This window comes from Mycetomoellerius zeteki, unplaced genomic scaffold (genome assembly GCF_001594055.1).
Source record: "Mycetomoellerius zeteki isolate Tzet28-1 unplaced genomic scaffold, Tzet1.0 scaffold31, whole genome shotgun sequence".
Lineage (NCBI taxonomy): Eukaryota > Metazoa > Arthropoda > Insecta > Hymenoptera > Formicidae > Mycetomoellerius > Mycetomoellerius zeteki.
Window position 1 is genome coordinate 203,498 of NW_017257294.1, and position 20,735 is coordinate 224,232.

Sequence of the window (20,735 nt, forward strand, 5' to 3'; positions counted from 1 at the left end):
CAGCCGCTAATTGTGCGGTCTCGCGTGCACGTGTCCCCTTTTAATGGCCAAATGCAATTGTGCCTCCGCAAATGTAATTGTATCTATACTGGAAAAAATGAACTAAACTTTAATAAATATTTGTTTAAATAGTACTAACTCGATATTTATTAAATGTAAACGTATATTTAGTTGATATAGGAATCAACAATTTGATTTAACTAATCCTTTTTATTAAGTAAATAAATATTTACTCATTAAAAAAAGATAGTGAGTAAACTGTGTCAATTTACGTATTTTATTAAATTATTTATTTATTTATTATATAATATAAGTAAATATTGAGTCAAGTATCATTGAAAAAAATATTATTAAATTTAATAAATTTTTTTCTCAGTCTATGTGTACTCTCGAGTATGCTTAGACTGAGAAAAAATGTTGAAATATTTGCAAGCTACATCAAAAATGTTTTCTTTGATATATTTATTGATTATAAAAAAAATGTAAATATGATGACGAAATATACATTTCAAAAAAATATATCTCATTAATTGTAAAGATGATTTATTTGCTAGGAATAAAATTTTATTTCGCCGTATTTAAATAAGATTTTATTCATAATTATAACATTATATCTTGGAAATAAATTTTTAAGTATTTTTTTTCTCAATGTATAATTCCTCTTCTAAACGCCACTGGAGATATCTGTTTCTCTTCAAAATGTATAAAAATTCATCGTTACTACAGTTCATCATTAAATGCCAAATATGTAGTAATTTATTCGCGAAACGGAAACCTAAATCTCTTAGGAGGATTAATTTGATCGATCGCGATGGTGCGAACATGCAACGCTCATCTCGACAATCAGGTTGTAAAATGATTGAAAGGAAACGTTTTTAATTCCCATGTTAGAGTCTCAAAACGAATCTCTTTACACTTTATTTCACAGATGAATTAACTTAGAACAGGAAGGATTATCATGCGCGACAAGTAGTTTGTGAAAGAGGATTCTGCGTCAAAAGAATGAATAGCAGGACGAACAAGAGAAGAGCAGCTGATATAACAAGCGTTCTGTAATTAAGCCCGTGATAATTGTACTTTTAATGTCGTATCCTTTCGCAGGGCAACTGCTCCTCCTTTTCTCATCGATGTTCGACTGACCCAATAAGACAAATCGAACACTGGGAGCGTCGAGTCAGTGAACGAAATCCGTTATCTTCGCTAAGTGAGAAGAGTATTAATTAGCACTTTGATCCTTTATATCGACTTCGAAAAGTTCAGATAGTAAAGCGTTTGTACATAACAACGTACGTCTATTATTGTAACTAATAATATAAATTATAATTATTATGATTAATAATACAAATGCGTGCATATCGCAATCTTACTTTAAAAACGTGATTTTTGAGTTATTATCTCTTGAATAAGTTAAGTAAAACATTACCCTCATGAAAAATCATCAAAATAGTCTCAAAACGAATAATTTTTAAAAAATTGTCATAATATTTTAAAGAGTGGTTTTTAAGGATGTGATACGAATATAACAAATATTATATTAAGAATATATTCTTTTTGCCGGTATATTTGATTGTCAATAATTTCCTATGAAGTTGAAAAATAATTTTTCTCTTTTTTCAAGAAACTTAATTTTGTGACACTTTTGAAGCAAGGAAGTGATATAAATCATTACAGTTTCGTGAGTGTAAAAATAACGAACAATAAAACATTTAAGAACAGTTATATGTTTACGAACTAAAATTACTGATACAGAGTCTGATTTGTATATCCTTTATTGTTAGTTTATCTTTGCACATTTGCGTATCTAGAAATGGAAGAAAAGATATATAGTTTAGTTTTATTTACAATTCATAACCCTGCTTTCTCTCTTTGTTTTTGATCTCGTATTCTATTTCAAGATAGTATTTCGGGGTTGCATTTCGATTTCACAAACATCGAATGTTGTTTCAGGCATTATAAAAGCTCGAACGAAAATAGTCTACCCCGTTGTCATCACATGTGGAAATTTTTTCCTTTTGCAAGCGCACAAAATCACAAATAAATGATGTGCCTATATAATTTCGGCCATATAATTTCGGCGTTATATCTTATCGAAGATCCTCATGTATAACATCCCTATAATCTTTTCACCTAGCAAGCGTAATCCCGAAAATTTGATCTGAGTTCTTCCGTCTATTCTGCTCTTATCGGTAGAATTACAATAAATCCATGCACAATCATCGTAACAATGTCTGGATTGTGCTGAAATTCCGCTAATAATAAAAGTCAGATTTTCCCGATTAATATTTATTTAAGCCGCTCACGAAGGCTTTCTAGTTTGATTTGCAGTTACTGTCAAAACGAATTCCCCAGCGTAGAAGACACTTTCACTCGGTGCACCAGAGATCTGTGCCAAGCCCGTTTTCGTAAAATCACAACCCAGGCATGAAACGGTCCTGTAAACAGCGGTTACGAAACTCGGCAGTGTTCGACGAGCTGTCAGGCGACAACTGGCAGGAACAAGTACCTGCGAGCACATAAGTGGAAATTAATGGGTCCTGTTTCAAATCGGCCGTTCAGTCGATCCACTCGACAGTCATGTTCGAAGCGGGTCCTTACGTCGTCACTAGCCCTCATCATTCGCCTCAACATCCGTTCCACCATTTCCTGACCCGTCAATAGCCGGACGGTCCTCAAAGTTTGCCTAATGAGGTTCATTCAGCACGACTGAACCTGGTACACGCGGTCAGGACATCAATCCCATTATCAGGCCCTGGTACCAGGTCAGCAAACTCCCGTAACTATCGTCGCCTACGATTCTACTACCTGATCTATTCTATCCCTCTGTTGCCGTCATACATTTTCGGTAATGAGCCACTAATTGGCAATTGCGTCGAATTGCACCCTAAATGCGCCCAACAGGGCCCTATCCTCGTGCTGTTACACATAGTGCCCTTTTAGACGGCAAAAGCGTTCTTGCGTGAAACGAGCAGCGTCACTCTGATAGTCGTGAGTGTTATAGCTCAACGTGACGTTTATCGTTACATTCTCGAAATCGATTCACGCGAAACGACTTGATGCTTTCGAAATGCGACTTTGAAGACGAAATGCTATCCTTAGAAAGCAACAGCGACTCTCTTCGTGAAATACTGGAGTGCTTTGAAAACTGCAAGAAATTTAGTTTGTTGTATTTTAGAAATATATTACTAATATTATTCTGACAATATATAATTTGTGAAAATTTATTTTTATACGTCTGCTCTTTTCTTTTCGTCATGTTATTAATATAAATGTTTGAAGACAATTTTTTTATAATTTAAAAATTAAAGAAAACGATTTGCAGACTAGAAAAATAAAATTTTTTTATAACTTGTACTATTAAACGAATATTAATATTATATCTCTAAAATATAATAAACTTTTAACAATTCTTCGATCAATTTAATGAATATTAGATTTTTTAAATTAATGTTGATCTAAGATTAACTATAATAATAAATAATTATAAATGTTAATAAGTAATACTCATAATAATATAATAATCTATGCTATATGTAAAATAGATTTTTACCGCATATGATTATCAATTAAAATATATCATGCGCTTTAATGAATGAAAATTACTACAAAAATCGATATTCTGACGGAACCGCTAAAACTGAAGTAATTGTCAACGAAAAAAACGCAACCTCCGTACAGGAGTAACGCCACGCAGGTGTGGTCTGCGGTAATAAATTACCCGTAAGCGGTAACAGCGAGCTGCGACGGTCAGGTGCACTGACAAAAACCAACTAGAATGGATTATTAATTACGATATTACGTCGACGCGCCATCCGAAGGGACCGAAGAGCACGGGGAAGAGCCATGGAGGTTGAGAGACGGGGGATGAGGGTTCTTCGACGGTATGCGTGCACATTGTCCCGGCAATAGGATTCTCGTCCAAATTAGGCAATTGTTGGTCGGGATGAAATGTACTTTTCCCTCGTTGAATTGAACATTCAATCCCGTTACAGTGCGAAACAACGTTCATTCGGTCTGCCACAGGTCCGATTTGAGCTTTGCGGATTTTCAGAGGACTCGCGGATACGGTCGGATAATTATTTCATCACCGATAAAGAGGAACGAACGAAAAGAGATCATTAATGGCACTTTCCTATCGAGTATATTAATTTCCATCATTAAGCGGCGGGAATTGCGAAATTCTGTTAAAATGGATAGGCCCTGTTAAAATAGATTAATGTGCGCGGATGCTTTTCAGGGCAATTAGTGCGGCGAACATAATTATTCTAATTAAAGCCACAATTAATATTAATTCCTTTTGAGATGATTTTGCTAAACTAATAAGGAATATCTTTTTAAGTTTCCCAAGAGATTAAAAATATGGCGTGTACAAAATAATATTTTATACACGTCATACTCTTTTAATCTCTAATCGCAATATATTACACTTTAATCGCCATATGCGTGCACGTTCTCGATTTCAACAATAACGAAAATAAATAACTAATATTTCGTTTATAGGAAGCCTCTTGTAAAAAAAGCGGAAACTCATGATAAAAATTATGTACGAAACATTGTGACAGATTGTAGCATTACAAAATAAAACAGTTTTATCTAGAGGAATTATTTAAACGATGTCCTAGACTTTAACGTTGCAAATTTTAATGATTTCATCCAGGCGTTTCATTTGAATGATGTCCGAGAGGCTCCCTTTAGGAGATCGATACTTTAAACGAAAAACTGCAATCGATATAGACGCAGAATAAAGCGTATCACGTTCAATTAATTCAGCCCATACGTTTATATCTGATAACCACTGTATTTTAATCGAGTGCAATACTCATAACAATTATTATGGACGACTATTTCGATATCGCGAATATACATTTTTCATCAATTATCCAAACGAAATACGATAGCTGTGCATAACAGAGAAAAACGAATTTAAAGATATAATTGGCAATACTAATTTATATGAAACACGGTGTACATGTCTAGAAAACAACGCTTCTCATTTGTTCATGTGGACTTTAATGAACATTTGATCGTCGTTAAGGGCATCCGGGACTTACCTTCATGGTCTGTAAAAACTTCAACTTCCGGTAGAACTTCTACGGATCCGCTCTCAGTTTCTAAACTTCAGTAACTTCAACATTCATTTCTCAGTTGAGTCACCTCATTAACTTCACCTTGCAATTTAAATTCAGATCTAATTTTGCTGCGTCCGTCCCAATATCTGTCTCGGAAGCTACGCGGTCATTAGAATATTTTGAAGTTCCTTTTTCGCTCTTTCTCCCTGTCTTTATATCTTCATCGTTATTTTTAATTCTTTCGGTTTACGTGAGACATCATTCGAAGTTTTCCAATCCTTTTCTTCCAAGGTTATAAAAATCTACTTGATATCCTGAAGAGCTTTATCTTGAATACTTTAAGTAAAAATTGTATGACGGAATCAAATAAAACTTTCATATTATAAACACTACTTATATATCAATTTTATTTTTTTTCGCGTCAATGATCTTGACTGTCCCATCATGCGAATCCTAATAAAAATAAAATCAAATTAGAAATTCCTATGATAAATGTTTACACTAAGCGCTTTCTGTTATTAGACTTATGTTCACTACTTCAAATGGATGTAACAATATTGTTTTAAATTGCTATGCCTGCTGGTTCAGTTCATACACGATTCTCACTCATTACAGTTGTTTGTTGTCTGTATATACATTTTGTGTATTTTTAGAGGGCTTTCTCTAGATAATGAACTGTTCTGTTGTTGCCACAACTATCGTTCCATTAGTTTGTATTCCGATATAATGTAAAATTTCGCCTCTATCCGCCACACGTTACTACGAAGGAAAGTTTACTCCAAAATTAGTAAGCCGGAGTATAGGAGAGAATATCAGAAACAAGTAGAGTCGCAACGACAAATGGATGGATGGATAAAGTATACGCGCGAGATACGCGACCGCTAATTGCGTTTGTCATACCGATAATTAATAATGCACCGCTCAGCGCGACGACTGACCGGCGAATTAAATGCATTAACGAAGATAATCGGGTTGCGGTGAATGCCAAATCGAAAATACACCGGCAGGGAGTTATTGAATGCAAACGAGGCCACGATCAATCATCCGGCTCAGCTACTGGCTTTCGACGCCCATAATGACGTTCCGGCGCTTTGCATCGCAATCATTGATTAGGGAGAAGGAAAAGGGGAAGAGAGAGAGAAAAGAGAGACAAAATGCGAATGAGTTTTCTCTTAATGGCCGGAAATAAAACCGAGGAGAATTAAATAGATGACGAGACTCAATTGCTCACTTTACACAGCAAATAGTGTATTGAAAAAAAAAACCATTATTGTGAAACGATTATCGTTATAGAATTAATCGACAATGAGCAGTAAGCGCACTCCGTATAAGTTATTGCAGAGCGTTTGCTTGGATTGTCATATGCTGGTTGCCAAAATTGGGAAAGTTACTTTATAAGTTACTTTTTAGGTTATATGTTTGCTACAAAAATTGAGTATAAAAAGTTATACAATATTAAGGCAAATATTAAAATATAATATAAAAAAATAAAATACATTGTACTCAATTTCTATAATAAAATTAACTTACAAGTAATTTGTAAAGTAACTTTCCCAATCCTGCCGACTGCATAACGAAAAATATCGCATAATCACACGACTATCCTTCCGCTAATCTTTAACTCTACATTACTTGCGTGGAATACTTTTATTCCAATATTATATCTCAGCTTTCATTATTCTTTGACGATTTATAATTAAAAATTGATAATATTTTAGACATCTCTTAAATAAATGCAAACATTTTGTTTAATTGTGAAACAATTTGCGCTAAATATAATATGCATGAATAGCATTCATAAAAATAGCATTCATATTTTGAAATTTGAATCTTATAATTCTAAGACCACGATCGAATTCAGCGATTCCGAAAACCCATAGAAAATAAAATCTTCCATAAGTTATTTTGTTAGAAAGCTCCGGTCTTTAAAGGATTTATGACATATTGAGAAGTAGTGATGACTTACAAAAACGATTAAAAATATAATGATTGGCTGAGATTCCGCTATGATAGATCGATTTAATTTAACACATCGATTTGGAACGCACATTTTATTAATAAAAAGGATAGGAACATAATACGAATATCACATAATACGAAAATGTACGAAAATACTATAGTATATATAGTATTACGCTTATGCTATATAAGTTTCCTTAGTATTTTTATATGCAATACTTTTCACAAACAAGATCCTAAAGTAATGATGAATCGAATAATGAACGAAGATAGTAGAAATAACTCCTCGTTAACATTGCGCATAGTGCCTTTTATACTGTGTATTCACGCTCGCATCTTTCGACGCACGAACGCTTAGGCAGCTTGAATTTCCAATTACCGTTCCTAATTGACACCACCACTGCCCGTAGATAGCGTTAGAAACTCACCGCTTTTATTTCCGCATTCGCTTTGTTGCGTGCATGCTCGTTCGCGAGACCGCTAAATAATCCCCGGTACCACCCTCGAACGCGCAGATTTCGCGATCGGCGACGGCGGCGGCGGTTTCGCGATTTTTTCTTCTCTTTTTTTTATCCGAAACGCGGAAAGAGAACAAAGGGCGATATTCGGAAGGATCGGAATGATTAATTACGCGTCGCGGACGGCGGCGACGATGGCGGAGGAGACGGCGATGGGCCGTCGGATGGTGGATTTCATTTCCGGAAGAAGCGGCGGCAACAGCCGACGACAACAATCGCGTACAACATTAACGTACGCTCTATTGCTGATAGTGTGCACCGAATTAACAGTATCCCACTGTTGCTACGTCTTCCCGAAAGGTATTCCCGGAATGGGCAACAAACAGTCATCCCTCTCATCTCCTATTCTCGTCGTCAACAACAGGATCCACGCCGTCATAATCGAGATATTGCGCGACAATCTTAAAGGACTGAATTACACTACACGAAAGTAGTGTACATCGGAACTTCCGGGAAGTTCCAGCGCACATTTACATATTATTCTGTAAATTAATGGCTGTACCTTCAGCGAAAAAGTAGCTTTGCTATTATTATAAAATATGATAGACTTAGTTCTTTTCCTCACTGGATCTAAATGTATGAATCGATATATTAAAAAATCTCACAATAGTTGTGAACAAAGCTGCTTTTTCTGCTAAACGCAGCCAATGAAGCGAGGCTGCTGTAAGTCATTTTAGCAACATGTTTCAAAACTGAAACACAAGTCTACGCGTGAATATCTGCAACAGATGCTGGGGTGCTTTTCTATTTCTTTCCTCGATCATGCTCTAAAATTGAAGGGTGTGTATGTGGCACAACCTGAAGCATTGATCAATAATTTATGACAAACTTTGTTAAGCCATGGCTATTACTTAACATTATTATTTAAATAAGTTTATACATATTAATTATGCACTACTCAATAAAGCTTATTACACATAGCTGACTATTGAAGGTCATAATAAATTTTCATGTAACAAGAGTGATTTTGTATTATGAAACTTTATAGTCATTTTAATTAGCTATACTTAAAACAACGAAAATAAAAAATGTTTTATAATTTTTATCACTTTTTTAAGACAAAATTTTATATATAATTTATATTCCATATATTTTTATGCATATATTCATTTCAATAAATATGTAACGTGTGCGTATATATTTTCACTTTTTAAATATTTCATTATTACACACAATATAAATTTATAAACAGAATCCTATCCTGAATATATCATACATTCTAAAAGGAATTAAACATTTAAAGTGACCTGTTTTTTAATCCTTCAATCCATGGGATACTCATATCAAATTAAAAAAATTTTTTAATTTTTTAATTTTTATGTAAATTTCGTTATGATCAAAAACCCTACCTTTTGAATAATAAAGAACAGTTTTGCACAGCCCTTATTCCGTTTCCACTTTTACATATTTTGCAGAAACCTTGTCAAACAAGATAGTGAAAAATTATGCCTTAATAGAAGAGTTAAAGTCAATCATTTAATATCTTCGATTATATTTTGATACAGAAAGATTAATTTTCTCTCGGAAAAATAAAATATGCTCCTTCTTAACAAAACCATTCGAGACATCAGTTCTTATGTCCGTGTCACGTTGTGTCAATGATTCACGCAGTAACCATCACGTCCACTTTCTCGAAAAATATATCTCGTCGGTTACGACGCCCATCTACATCAAAAATATTCAGTTGGGGGCTGCAAATTTCTTTTATGCGCGATAAAATTTTAATGGAGCACAAACTACCCTCCTTTTTTTTTCGCTTCCCTCCTCTCTCTCTCTCTCTACACACATATATTCACGCATGCACACATACATACTCTTTCAAGTCGGTCCTTAGGGATTAATGATCTGGCACGTCGAGCCGCGCGATGCCCCGCAGGCGGGACACGCGCCTGCTTCCTTTTTCCTGCCGCCGCACCGCCAAAAACGGCGCGTAAATTCCGTCGCGAAATGAATCCCAGTGGGCGATAGTTTATTCATCGCGAATCGCGCGGATTTAATTTCACGGCCCGTAACGTACAGTACGTACACGCGCGTCTGGCGTGTTTACGGCCTGCAATTACATTTCGGCGGCGGTGGTACGGGCTCGCGTTACGGAAAAAATATCATTGATTAAGCTCCGCGAAAATACGGTGGATTTTTCGTATTACGTGTGTATGTACTGCCGATAGAAAATGAATCATCATGTTTTATATCATTTGGATAGAAAAACCAGCACATTGCGTCAACACCTCATTATCATAAAAACGAGTTGTAAATAAACAATTAAAAATAATTGGGGATCAGGTGTAAAGTATAGAACAAGTGACACAGAATACGGTATGTTATACATTTTTCACGGACGCTGCAGAGAATTACATCGAGATTTGTTCATGTTATTTGAAATCTCCAAAAATGATTGTGCTTAAAACGAGATAAATATGTACATATTTAATATATTCTGAATGCAAAAGTGAACAAACTTCTTATTATATAGAAAAGATTAAAGAAGAAGAAATATATTATTCTTCTCTTATTATATATAGGGAAAAATAATATAAATATAAAATTTTTTTTAAGCAATTTATATAATGTCATGTCAAAATTCAGGATAGAATTCTAATTTTGTAATTTTATGACGTGTAATAAAAATATTTGAAGAATCAGAAAACATGTAGAATTCATATATTAAAAAATATATAATATACTCGCGGAAAGTAAAATCATAAATAGAATTCTATTCTGAAATCTGACATGAATTATATAGATCGCTTAAAGCGGGACTTTAGAACGTACTAAGTTTTCAAAGAATGTATAAATAAGTAAATACTTGGAGACTGAATTCAAGGATTGAAATATTTACAAGTTGTTCTGGTATGTTTTAAACTAAATTAAATGTCGAAGACATACAGATACAGTTTGCGGGTAGACATGACGCGAATGTTCGCAACTCCCTGGCATTCCGGCAAGAAACACCGGCACAGATCGAAGGATTACATGCCGCTTAGCATTTCTGTCGTAAATTGAATGGGTCAATTTCAATCTGCAAATACGAGAACATTAAATTCTACGTATCACCATATGATAGTTCTCGATCACAAACATACGTTGCTCAATGAAATGCCGTTGATCCTACTCATCCTACCCATCACTGGCCTTCATCTCGTTATTTCGAAATCGAAGCTGTTCAATAGCTTCCGTCAATGGGATTGACCGTAACATCGAACTGCTCTCGTCAACGGATTATCGTGCCAATTCGTTTCCGGTACACATGCATTATCAAGTGAACCAGAAGAGATATATGTCTTGCACAATGCAGGTCTTGCGTCTGATCCATTTTCACTTCAACGAATTAAATGTGTAATAATTGGCACAGTTATTGTCTGATCAATTATTTAATGCACCTTTATTTATTTATAAGAAATTGAAAAAAATATTATAAATATCAGTTTTTAAGAGAAATTATATATCATATTATAAATTATTCTAAAACATAATATCAATTATGTGAATAAATATATGTAGGTATTTCAGAATGCGTATCATATTTTAAAAAATTAATAAATTATTAATTATTGATTAGATCTCTCTCGTCTAAAAAAAATTAGCAAAAAATAATTGCCTTGACGTTATCATATGATATAATTATCACGTTAATTAATACCAAATGCTTCGGTACTTTCTTTTGCAGAAATCAAAGATCCCTGCGAGAAGCTGAATTGCTCGCAAGGCTCGCAATGTGTGCGAAGCAGGGACGGCAAGGAGGCGACCTGCCAATGCTTGGAATCCTGCCCAAATTTAGGGGATCACGAGGGATCGGGACCTGTCTGCGGCACGGACGGGATCGACTATCCGACGCTGTGCGACCTAAATCGAGCTGCTTGTGAGAAAGGTGCTAACATCACCGTGGCATTTCGTGGCAAATGTGGTAAGTGCTTCTATAGAGAATATACGAGAGGAATGTCTCGAGTAAGCGGATTAAGAGAAATAACATGATGGCAGAAAAAATTGATTTGTAATATAAATCCTATTATTATCACAATACAATTTAAACAATTTGAATAAAAATGGATTACATGGGATATCTTATTTTCAAAGATAAATTTATGAAATATAAAGTTTCATTATAATTTTATAAATTATAATGTATAGCTTAAACATATTGAGTAGACAAATTGGCAATAAATTTCTATAAATTAAATATATATAAATATAGATAAATTAATAAATTAATATAAATATATATAGTTATAGCGTATTTTACTCTCGCTTGAATTGATTAAGACTAATGATTAATCATTACTGCACTAAAATAAATTAAAAGATTAATATATTTCCCCAAAGTAAATAAATCGAGATTAAAATTAATGTATTTCCATTAAATTTTAAGAATATCTCAAATATTCATGAACTATGATTCTTATGATACAAACGACACGAAATCTTTTTTTATATTAAATTAACTTACAAATATAATACGAATTAGATATCAATACAGTTTTATTTTATTTTGTGATAAAATCGACTTTGAATACGTATAAAATTATGCGCTGTTGTTCCCATATTGTACCACTCTTTAAATCGTTATTTCGCATTCACTCGTATTTTATTATTTGCCAACAAGTTACCAACATTCCAAACAATTCGCTAGTTTAAACACATCTGTTTAAAGGGCCGTTATTTATATTTTCCTGTAGAAAATATTTCGTTACAATTATTTGTATTTCCGTTACGATTTGTCAAGCGGCAAAGAGACACTCTTCTGATCAACCATCCCTAAAAGTTTTTTAGCTCTCTTTATCTACATCACTTCATCTATTTGCAGCATTCTCGCAGGAGATCAGGATCTCCTATAAAGAATATTTCACAAATTCTCTGCTCTCTTACAGAATTATTTATCAAAACTGGACTTAATCTTCTTTAATAATTATAATAAGTTATATTAAATATTAAATGAAAGTTGAAAAGAGGAAGTTATCTTTATCTTTTATAATATTTAAAATATTTTGTATCAAGTCAATCAGATGAAGTTTCCTCATGAGATTAATAAAAAATATAAAATATACTATATTAAGTTGCACTCACAGAATTTATTCTATCATGATGTCAATGTTAGGTTTTTAAATATTGATAACTAACGAAAATTATTGCTCTTAAAGAAGCTATACGCAGTCTAAATCATCCTACACATATATCCGCGCCTTAATTCCACGCTATATTCCACACAGCTGTCACCGTTCGTGTCCACAGGTAGTCGTACACACGCCCACAAATGAGTTCCCCTCATCTAACCTTCCCTTCTCTCTACCACGAAAGCAGTACAAACTTGGCAGGCGTTTAATCAACCGAGTAGTAAAGACAAATGTTTGATCAGACAGGTAGCTACCGGGAGTAGGCTGTGTTTGCTTAGGATTAGGTAAGTTCATCCTTACCGTTTTCCCTTCGTTCCTCCTTCACACCGGGTCTTTTTCATACCACTGCGCAACTCGGCGCGGTAGATAGTAACGGTTACGATAATCGCAGTCGCGGTTAACGAGCTAGTTAAATATGTCGTCAAATGGTTCCAATCTGCCTACCCTCTTTAGGAATAATCGTTAGGAACGTATCAGCGTAAAGGACTATATAAATAGTGAATTTAGGATGATTTGATAATGGAGAAATTCAGAGCAAAGTTGATGCTAGTTGTAATGAACTGCGTTTTAAGGACAAAAGCTATTCTACAGCGAATTTAAAAAATTATACGGAAAGAACTTTTGTTGAAATATCTAAAAATTTAGTTAGATATAAATTTAAAAATAATTTGATTGGACCATCAAAATAATTAGGACATTCAAGCATAATGATAATGATAAAAAAAACTTTTCTGGTAATGAATTTGAATGTTATAAATTATTTTGATAGTCCCACAAAATTATTTTCTGATTTGTACCAAACAAAATTTTAGATTTTCAGCAAAAGCTAGATTTTCACCAAAACTGTGTATAAATTTATTTTTCTAAGTAGGCATGTGTGTCTGCAGTGTGCAATTGATCTACGGTTTAATTTTATGTAGGAGACCAAAAATATATCCAGATGAAATAATGGTTAATATAATTATTTTCTGCTTAATTCCAATGTTTACAAATCTATTTTTATGCAGCATAATATGTGTATTGTTATAATATTTCTAAAGTATTAAAAAATTTTTTTATTAAAAGTCATAACTTTGTAAAACAGATTTTTTTCACGTGAATTAGCTTTTTACTCCTTCTTACTCTTCTCTGAAAAGTAATTTTTTAAAGTTTACATGACGGAAATAAGTGACTAGTGTAATTAATGGTTCAACATTACACTGTATAAACTGCAATTTTAATGCGTAAAAATTATGGATGAACTTTGAAAGGACTACACGGGAGAATGCACGCGAACCTTTATGACGAAGCATTAGAGCGTAGTTAAAAGTGTAGATATCTCGTGTTAGAATCGCACGCAGTAGAGTGTCGTAAATCCTACGAGCGTATAAAGAGCGATACTTGAAAATAATAATCTTTGTATCCGTATATATGTATGCCAGGTAAATCCGCGACGCTCGTCGTACGATGCAATCGTAGAGCTTAATAACAGTCCGTAACGTACACGGTAAAAGGAAGTGTAATAGAGACATAAAGGCGATGGAGGAATCGAAAAGGAGCGAGTTGCGCGCCGGAAGTTTACAAAGATGAACGTCTTCTCCTTTCGTTCCACTGTTTCTGCCGTTGTATTATACCAGGAACAATGAAGCGCAATATCCGGCCAGGAATGGTCGAAAGCGAATGACGAGGTGGAAGGCAAGAAGGCGAAGAAAGGAGGAGGAAGAGAAGGAAGAGAAGACTCAGAGTTTCCTCAGTCAGTTCTCCCGTTGGGCGGAAAGCCTATAGTACAACAATGGAGTTGCCCTTTTATCAATCGGCACCAGTTGCGACCCTTTTAAACGCTGGAATCAATAATAAATTCTCCTCAAACTGCCACCTCGCCTCGCAAAATACAGCATTCGTGAATTTTGCAATTCTCTCTCTCTCTCTCTCTCTCTCTCTCTCTCTCTCTCTCTCTCTCATCTCATCACATAGATGAAGGGTTGGCTCGAGGCATGAATCTGAAGTGACGGTACGACGGTACGATAAATCAAATTAACTCCCAAAAGTTTCGAGACTTTTCGATTCCCCTCCTCGCTCGCCGGTGCAGCTACTATTTTGCGGTCGTGATTGGATGGTGAAACGGAACGTGGAAAAAGAGTAAGCGAGATTGAACCTCCGCGTCTGAAACTCCGTGCAAGAGGGTGAAAACCTCCGCTGCAGAAGCAGCGATGTCGAGCCCGTCGTAATTACTGATTCCTTACATAAGCTACTTTTATTAGCATCGTAAATATAACATGAAGAGGAACAGTATACGGTGTTGAAGCATTTCTTGAAAGTTCCGACTTAAAAAAAAAAAAAGAATAAAAGAAAGTAAAATACTAATATATCAACTCGGAAGAAGAAAATCGCTGATCTGTCAGATCAGCAGCTGCGAATAAATCAAAAGTTCATTTTACATAAACGGAATCTACAATTGTATTACTTCTGCTGTTTTCTTCTAGTTTATTTCGATTATTCGTTTTTTATTACTGTCGAACGTAGCCACAATATGAATGTTTCAGTACCGTCTCGAATATCATACCTCTGCCGTCGGTAATGGCAACGTATTGATTAAATTTTTATTTCGCTTTCTCCTGGAAATATTTTCCCAACTCGCTTGCGCCTTGGTTCGTCTTCCGAGCGAGTTTCCTTCCATCGTAAAGAAAGCGGCGCCTCTATCATCTCTATACAGCTCTCTATTCTCTTCTCTTTCGCTTTCGTGAGACACCGCCCGCAAGTCGCTCCCGTCACGCATATCCAGCCTCGAGAAAAAGAAAGAAGCACGGTATTTTCTTCACGCTCGAACGTGCCGAAATAAGGGTCGACTGGGAAAAGGTAGAGCCTGCCATGAAGGAACGTCGGATTCCCGAGGCGTGGCACCTCAAAAATGGATTCAACTAAATTCTCACACTCGCCCGAGCCAGGGCTGAGACGTGCCGAGATGCGCTCGTTCTTGTACGAGGGCGAAAAAACGCCGAGAGGGACGCGTGGTGTAAACCCGAGACAAACCAACAAGCAAATGTGTTTATCTACGAGACCTCTTGCAAACGGGACTCAACGAGCCGGAAATTTCGGTGATGTCAGGTTCGAGAAAATGATTCTCAGACGAGGAAACGAACACACCTATACGTTGAGGCTTGAGATCGGCGCCGGCGAAAAAAAAAAGGGGAGCAACTGCCGGAAACGATTTCTCGCGCCGAAGGCTGAGCACAAGTTGACAAGAAACGAACGGGACGCAAGAAACGGTTGCAATCGGTTATCGATGATCGTGTAAGTGTCGATAGCGAGATTGCGTCGCAGCTGGATAGAAGCGGCAAGAACGGACGTTACCGTCGTTAAAAACCGGCGGTGACAAACAAGCTGCTACTCAACAGGATTCGCGCGAGTTCGATTACAGGTGATGAGAGAGGATATGAGTATTGCGCTCATCAGTCAGAGAGCCGCTAACGAGCTCTGATTACCATGCTTGTCGGCCCGGAAATATCATCGCTGTGAATTAGGTATTAATCATGTTGTCATATTATCACTAACGATCTAACGGATCTAATTCGCTAGAAACGAATGAAAATTGCGAAAGCGGTTCTGAAAGAAACTGCGAGGGACTATAATTTCCAATGCGGAAGAGCTTAAATTAAAAGAGATGAAGACACGATGTTCGTAAAAATTGTCTTAATTAAAAATCGGTACATATTTATAGCTAACAAAACATGGAAGTTGCATACATTCTAAAAAATATAGATGTGGATTTAACACCATGTGGTATTTATATAATTCTCACCATGTTGGTGTTAATGTTAATGGGGATTTAAAATCCCTGTTCATATCATGATGTAGATTTAAAACCCATAGTGTTTATATCAACTCCATTATGATGTGGATTTGAAACTTATGGTATTAAATTTACGCCATAGATTGATGTTTATATCATGTTTATATCAACACCAACATGATGAGAATTATATAAACATCGTATGATGTTAAATCCATATTTTTTAGAGTGTATACAATTTCCCTAATGTTTTGTTTGCTGTAAATATGTGTCGGTGTGTTAAATCCACACACACACATACTCATATTTTTTAGAGAGTGTATTTCAGTGCGGATCGCAACACTTTGAAATCCAAAGATTGATACTCTCGTGCTTCAACGGCGATTATTTATCGTCGACTATCAACCGCAACATCTCATGAAACAGGTATCGAGACAGCCGCTACTTTCTGGCCGTCTTTTGACACGCTCGTAAAAAACTTATCTTTACACGAGCAGGCGGCAATTTGTCCGCCTTGCACCGCCACTCGAATTCAGCCGAAATTTTACGTCGTCCGCAACCCCGTAAATTGCATCTTGTGCTCTTACGCTCATGTTTACGCGTTCGGGGCCTAAGTGGCGCAGAAAGAGAAAGAGAAAGAGAGAGAGAGAGAGAAACATTCACAGAAAAGGCTTACGCGGAAGACGAGAAATGGACGTAGATAGGTCGAAGAGAGGCGGCTGCGCGAAAGACAGACCGTACATCAAGCCGGAAGCACCGCGGAGGTGCCGTTAACATAAACCCAGTTATTGCTCCCCAGACATAATACCCTTATACCTACGCCTGCGTAATGTCAAACCGCGTCTCGTAGCTTCCCATAGTTTCCGAAGTCACGGACGAAAGAAAGGGCTTCCGGATGTTTTCCGCGACGCGGTCGAAACGAGCGTGAAGAAAAACCTCGACGAGAAACCTCGACGGGGTTTTAGCTCCAGGAGGGTTTATATCTTGTACATTATGGCTTATATGCCGTTTACCGTGCGCTTTATCCTGTTGAATTTTTCTCTCTTTTTTTTTATTTATTTAATACATAAAGATTCAGGAAAAAATATATATATATAGTCTTTCTCTCTTAAAATCTCATCGCAATTCGCAACGTCGTTTCCAGAGGCAAATTTGCAAACTGGTAAAATCGTAAAGCTACAGACGAAACGGATGATGCTGACTTGCTCTGTCCGTGGATGACGGCGACGGGCAATTTACAAGGCTTTTACCGAGCGCTGAGCGATTTTGAGATATTCCCGCTTGCAGTACTTGTAGAATGCGGGAGAGGTATGCGCACGGTATCTGCACATGAAAGGAAGGCGTCTAAAAAGGATCGATATTTGCAGTTGCTTTAGCGGAAGTAACTAGGATGCACTCTCGTATGTACATAAATCGGTTGCCTCGCGAGCATCTCTTCTATCCGATAATCACCTCAAGGAATGGTCCTCAATTCATCAATTGGTAAATCGAGAATCTTTTGAGAAACTTGTGTTTTCTTATTAGAATGAAATGTTCTTAAACCATAATTTGCTACACAACAGCATATCTCGCGATTATATGTACACTGAGAAAAAAGTGTTCTGTATTTGTGACTATAATTGCATAGTAAAATAATTAGGATTGGGAACATTTTTATAACCATAAAATATTATAGTAATAATGATTATATTTATACATGAAAAGAACGGTTTTGCTGAAGTATCTAAAAATTTAACTAAATACAGGTCTGAAAATAATTTTGTTGGACTATGAAAATAATTTATGGACACTCTCAAACAGTTTCTAGAATGTTAAAACTTTTTACAGCATTGTTCATTATGCTTGAGCGTCCTACATAATAGTTTTGATAGTCCAACAAAATTATTTCCAGATCTGTATCTAGCTAAATTTTTAGACTTTTTAGCAAAATTATTTTTTCCATAGTTAAATTATGGTAATTATAACAATTTTTTCTCTCAGCGCAATATTTCCAAAATTATTACCCATAAATAAATTGATATTCCTGTCGCGTCTCTTTCCTTCGCTAAATTAAATGATAATTCTCCAATAATACAAGGAATGTGCTCATCAGTCACTCGCGTCGCGATATACCGCATCGTGTCGCCCGTCTTTGCACACGTTCCATGGGAGATTCCAGCCGTCGAACAGCAAGTCCGTCGTCCATACTGAAAAGGTCTTCCGACGACTTTCACGTCGTAGCCCAAGCCCGATAATACAAAGAAATCCGCATCAGGGTAATGTCGCGTGAAGTTAACGCGCCGGCGTAACCATCCTCATACTCTTGCTTTCCCCCCAAGGGATCGGATCGTGGCCAGTGTTTCGATGAAGGCTGCAGACGGACGAACGGGAAAGAAGCACGGTGAGAAATCCCATTAAAGCACTGAGATCTTGAAAGGGCGCGATGACATCGTTCTATCTCGTCCGATGCAAGCGATAGAAGCGATATAAGGACCTTTCCCCATCGCACGGAGATGGAATTACGAAGCGATGAAAAGGGTGGCGAGGAGTATTCTCGTCGTCCATTAATGGTTAATCATCTCGAGATGTTTGAACGGAATGATATATGGATGAACGACAAATAAAAGTACTTGGGGGGGGGGGGGGGGGGGGGATTAATTACCAAGAATATTTGAATAGTGAAAGGATAAAACGACAATACTGGTCATCTTGCAATTGATGGTGTAACAATACTTTTCCCCAAGATCGATTAGTGCTAAATTCAAACTAACTGAAACACCGACGAAGGAGAACGCCCGGGTTTGAGTTACGGAAGGGTCGAGTTTAGTCGCTCCACTGGACTGTAACTCGAGCTAACGCCGAGAAACACCACCACTGCTGGGGGAGAACTTGCCTCGTCAGCTGCTGGTATATAAGGCCGAAATCTAGCTACCGCCTGTAGACAGGAAACGGAATCTAACTTCCTTCCTTCCTTGGTCGAGGGCGAAGATTAATCTCGGTACCGTGTCTCCTCCAACTGGACCATACGGTCCTTACGACCTTCCATCATTATTCGCCTAATGTTATATAGGTTCTCTCGATTCTCGTATGCAAATAACTCATAAAAAGAATCACAAGAAGGTTATTTAAATTCATTCGATTTCGCCAGGATTAGTAGTAATTCCCGAAATGAGATAGAAGAGCCGATGGAATGCAAATGAAACTTTTAACGCGCGGATCATTTGATCAATCCTTATAATAACTCACGAAGTTAATCCTATAATTGAGAGATAATTAAGAATCCCTTTGCTAGGAGTAAATAAAGTAGAACTAAGGAAGAATAATTTTCCTCTTTAAGGAAAATTAAATGTTTTTGTAATGCTTTCCAGGAAGCTGGAGAGGACTCTATTTATTCAGCATAATTAATCAGTATAATGCACGCCATCATTTATCCCACATATGATTGAATTCGTGCTTTTCCCGATAATTTATTTTATTGTGTGTCGATACTGTTAATTGCGAATTAATTTTCCAGATCCATGCGGAGGCATCGAGTGCTCAAAACCAGAAGTCTGTCAGCTGGATAGTTCGAGGCAACCAGTCTGTCGCTGCGGGGAACAATGTGGCCTGGAACTTTCGCCGGTTTGCGGAAGCGATGGCAAAACATATTCGAACGAATGCAACCTTCGACAGGAAGCCTGTCGCTCGAGATTACCGCTCAAGAAAATCTACAACGGTGCATGCAGTTCCGGTAATAAAAATCATTAACATATTTTACTCGGCATGTGAGATACAACGGCAATAGAATTTTCAGAAAATTGTATAAATTGCCTTCCTGCATGTGATTAATTGTTGCACAGTAATGAATAATTTTAATTTATGATCAATAATTATACGAGGGGCATCCTAAAAGTAAGTTTCCCCATCATATGAAAAAAAATTGGTTAATGCGAGTAACTTGTACATTGTAAGTTTTCTTTTGGAGTATATTGGTAATATTTTTGCACTCAGAATTGCCTTCGCTGCAATCATTGTTAGATGAGCGAATCATGGAGATGCTAATACAAGACGTGTTCGACTGTGAATTACGTGCGGTAATTCGGTTTATGATTTCACAATATCAATGGTGACGTTGAAAAGTAACAAGGATCAAATTAATGAAATAAAAAGTTTTATAATTGTCCTATGTTTCATTTTACTTTCCTACGATAGGCAAACTTACCAGTGTGAAGTTGGCCCCCAACTTTTGAAAAAATTAACTTTCCATAGCTCATTCGATTGCATTTATGTAATATATTGGGAGAAAAGTGGTTGTTAATTGCATAGTAAAATAATTATGGCTAAGAGCTCCATTTTT

The 20,735-nt window shown here is 36.2% G+C and overlaps 2 protein-coding genes across 2 annotated transcripts in view; both read left to right on the plus strand.

The window, feature by feature from the left end:
* The first annotated feature begins 7,677 nt into the window (after positions 1-7,677).
* On the plus strand, positions 7,678-20,146 carry LOC108724564 (agrin-like). Its single transcript, XM_018450999.1, has 3 exons — positions 7,678-7,843; positions 11,211-11,447; positions 19,914-20,146. Exons 1-3 carry the CDS (start codon positions 7,678-7,680, stop codon positions 20,144-20,146), a joined length of 636 nt encoding a protein of 211 aa, XP_018306501.1.
* LOC108724652 (agrin-like) overlaps positions 7,746-20,735 on the plus strand; it is a 45,280-nt gene continuing 32,290 nt past the window's right edge. Inside the window, 3 exon segments of the mRNA XM_018451110.1 lie at positions 7,746-7,843; positions 11,211-11,447; positions 19,914-20,129. The gene's annotated coding sequence lies outside the window, so the exon portion shown is untranslated.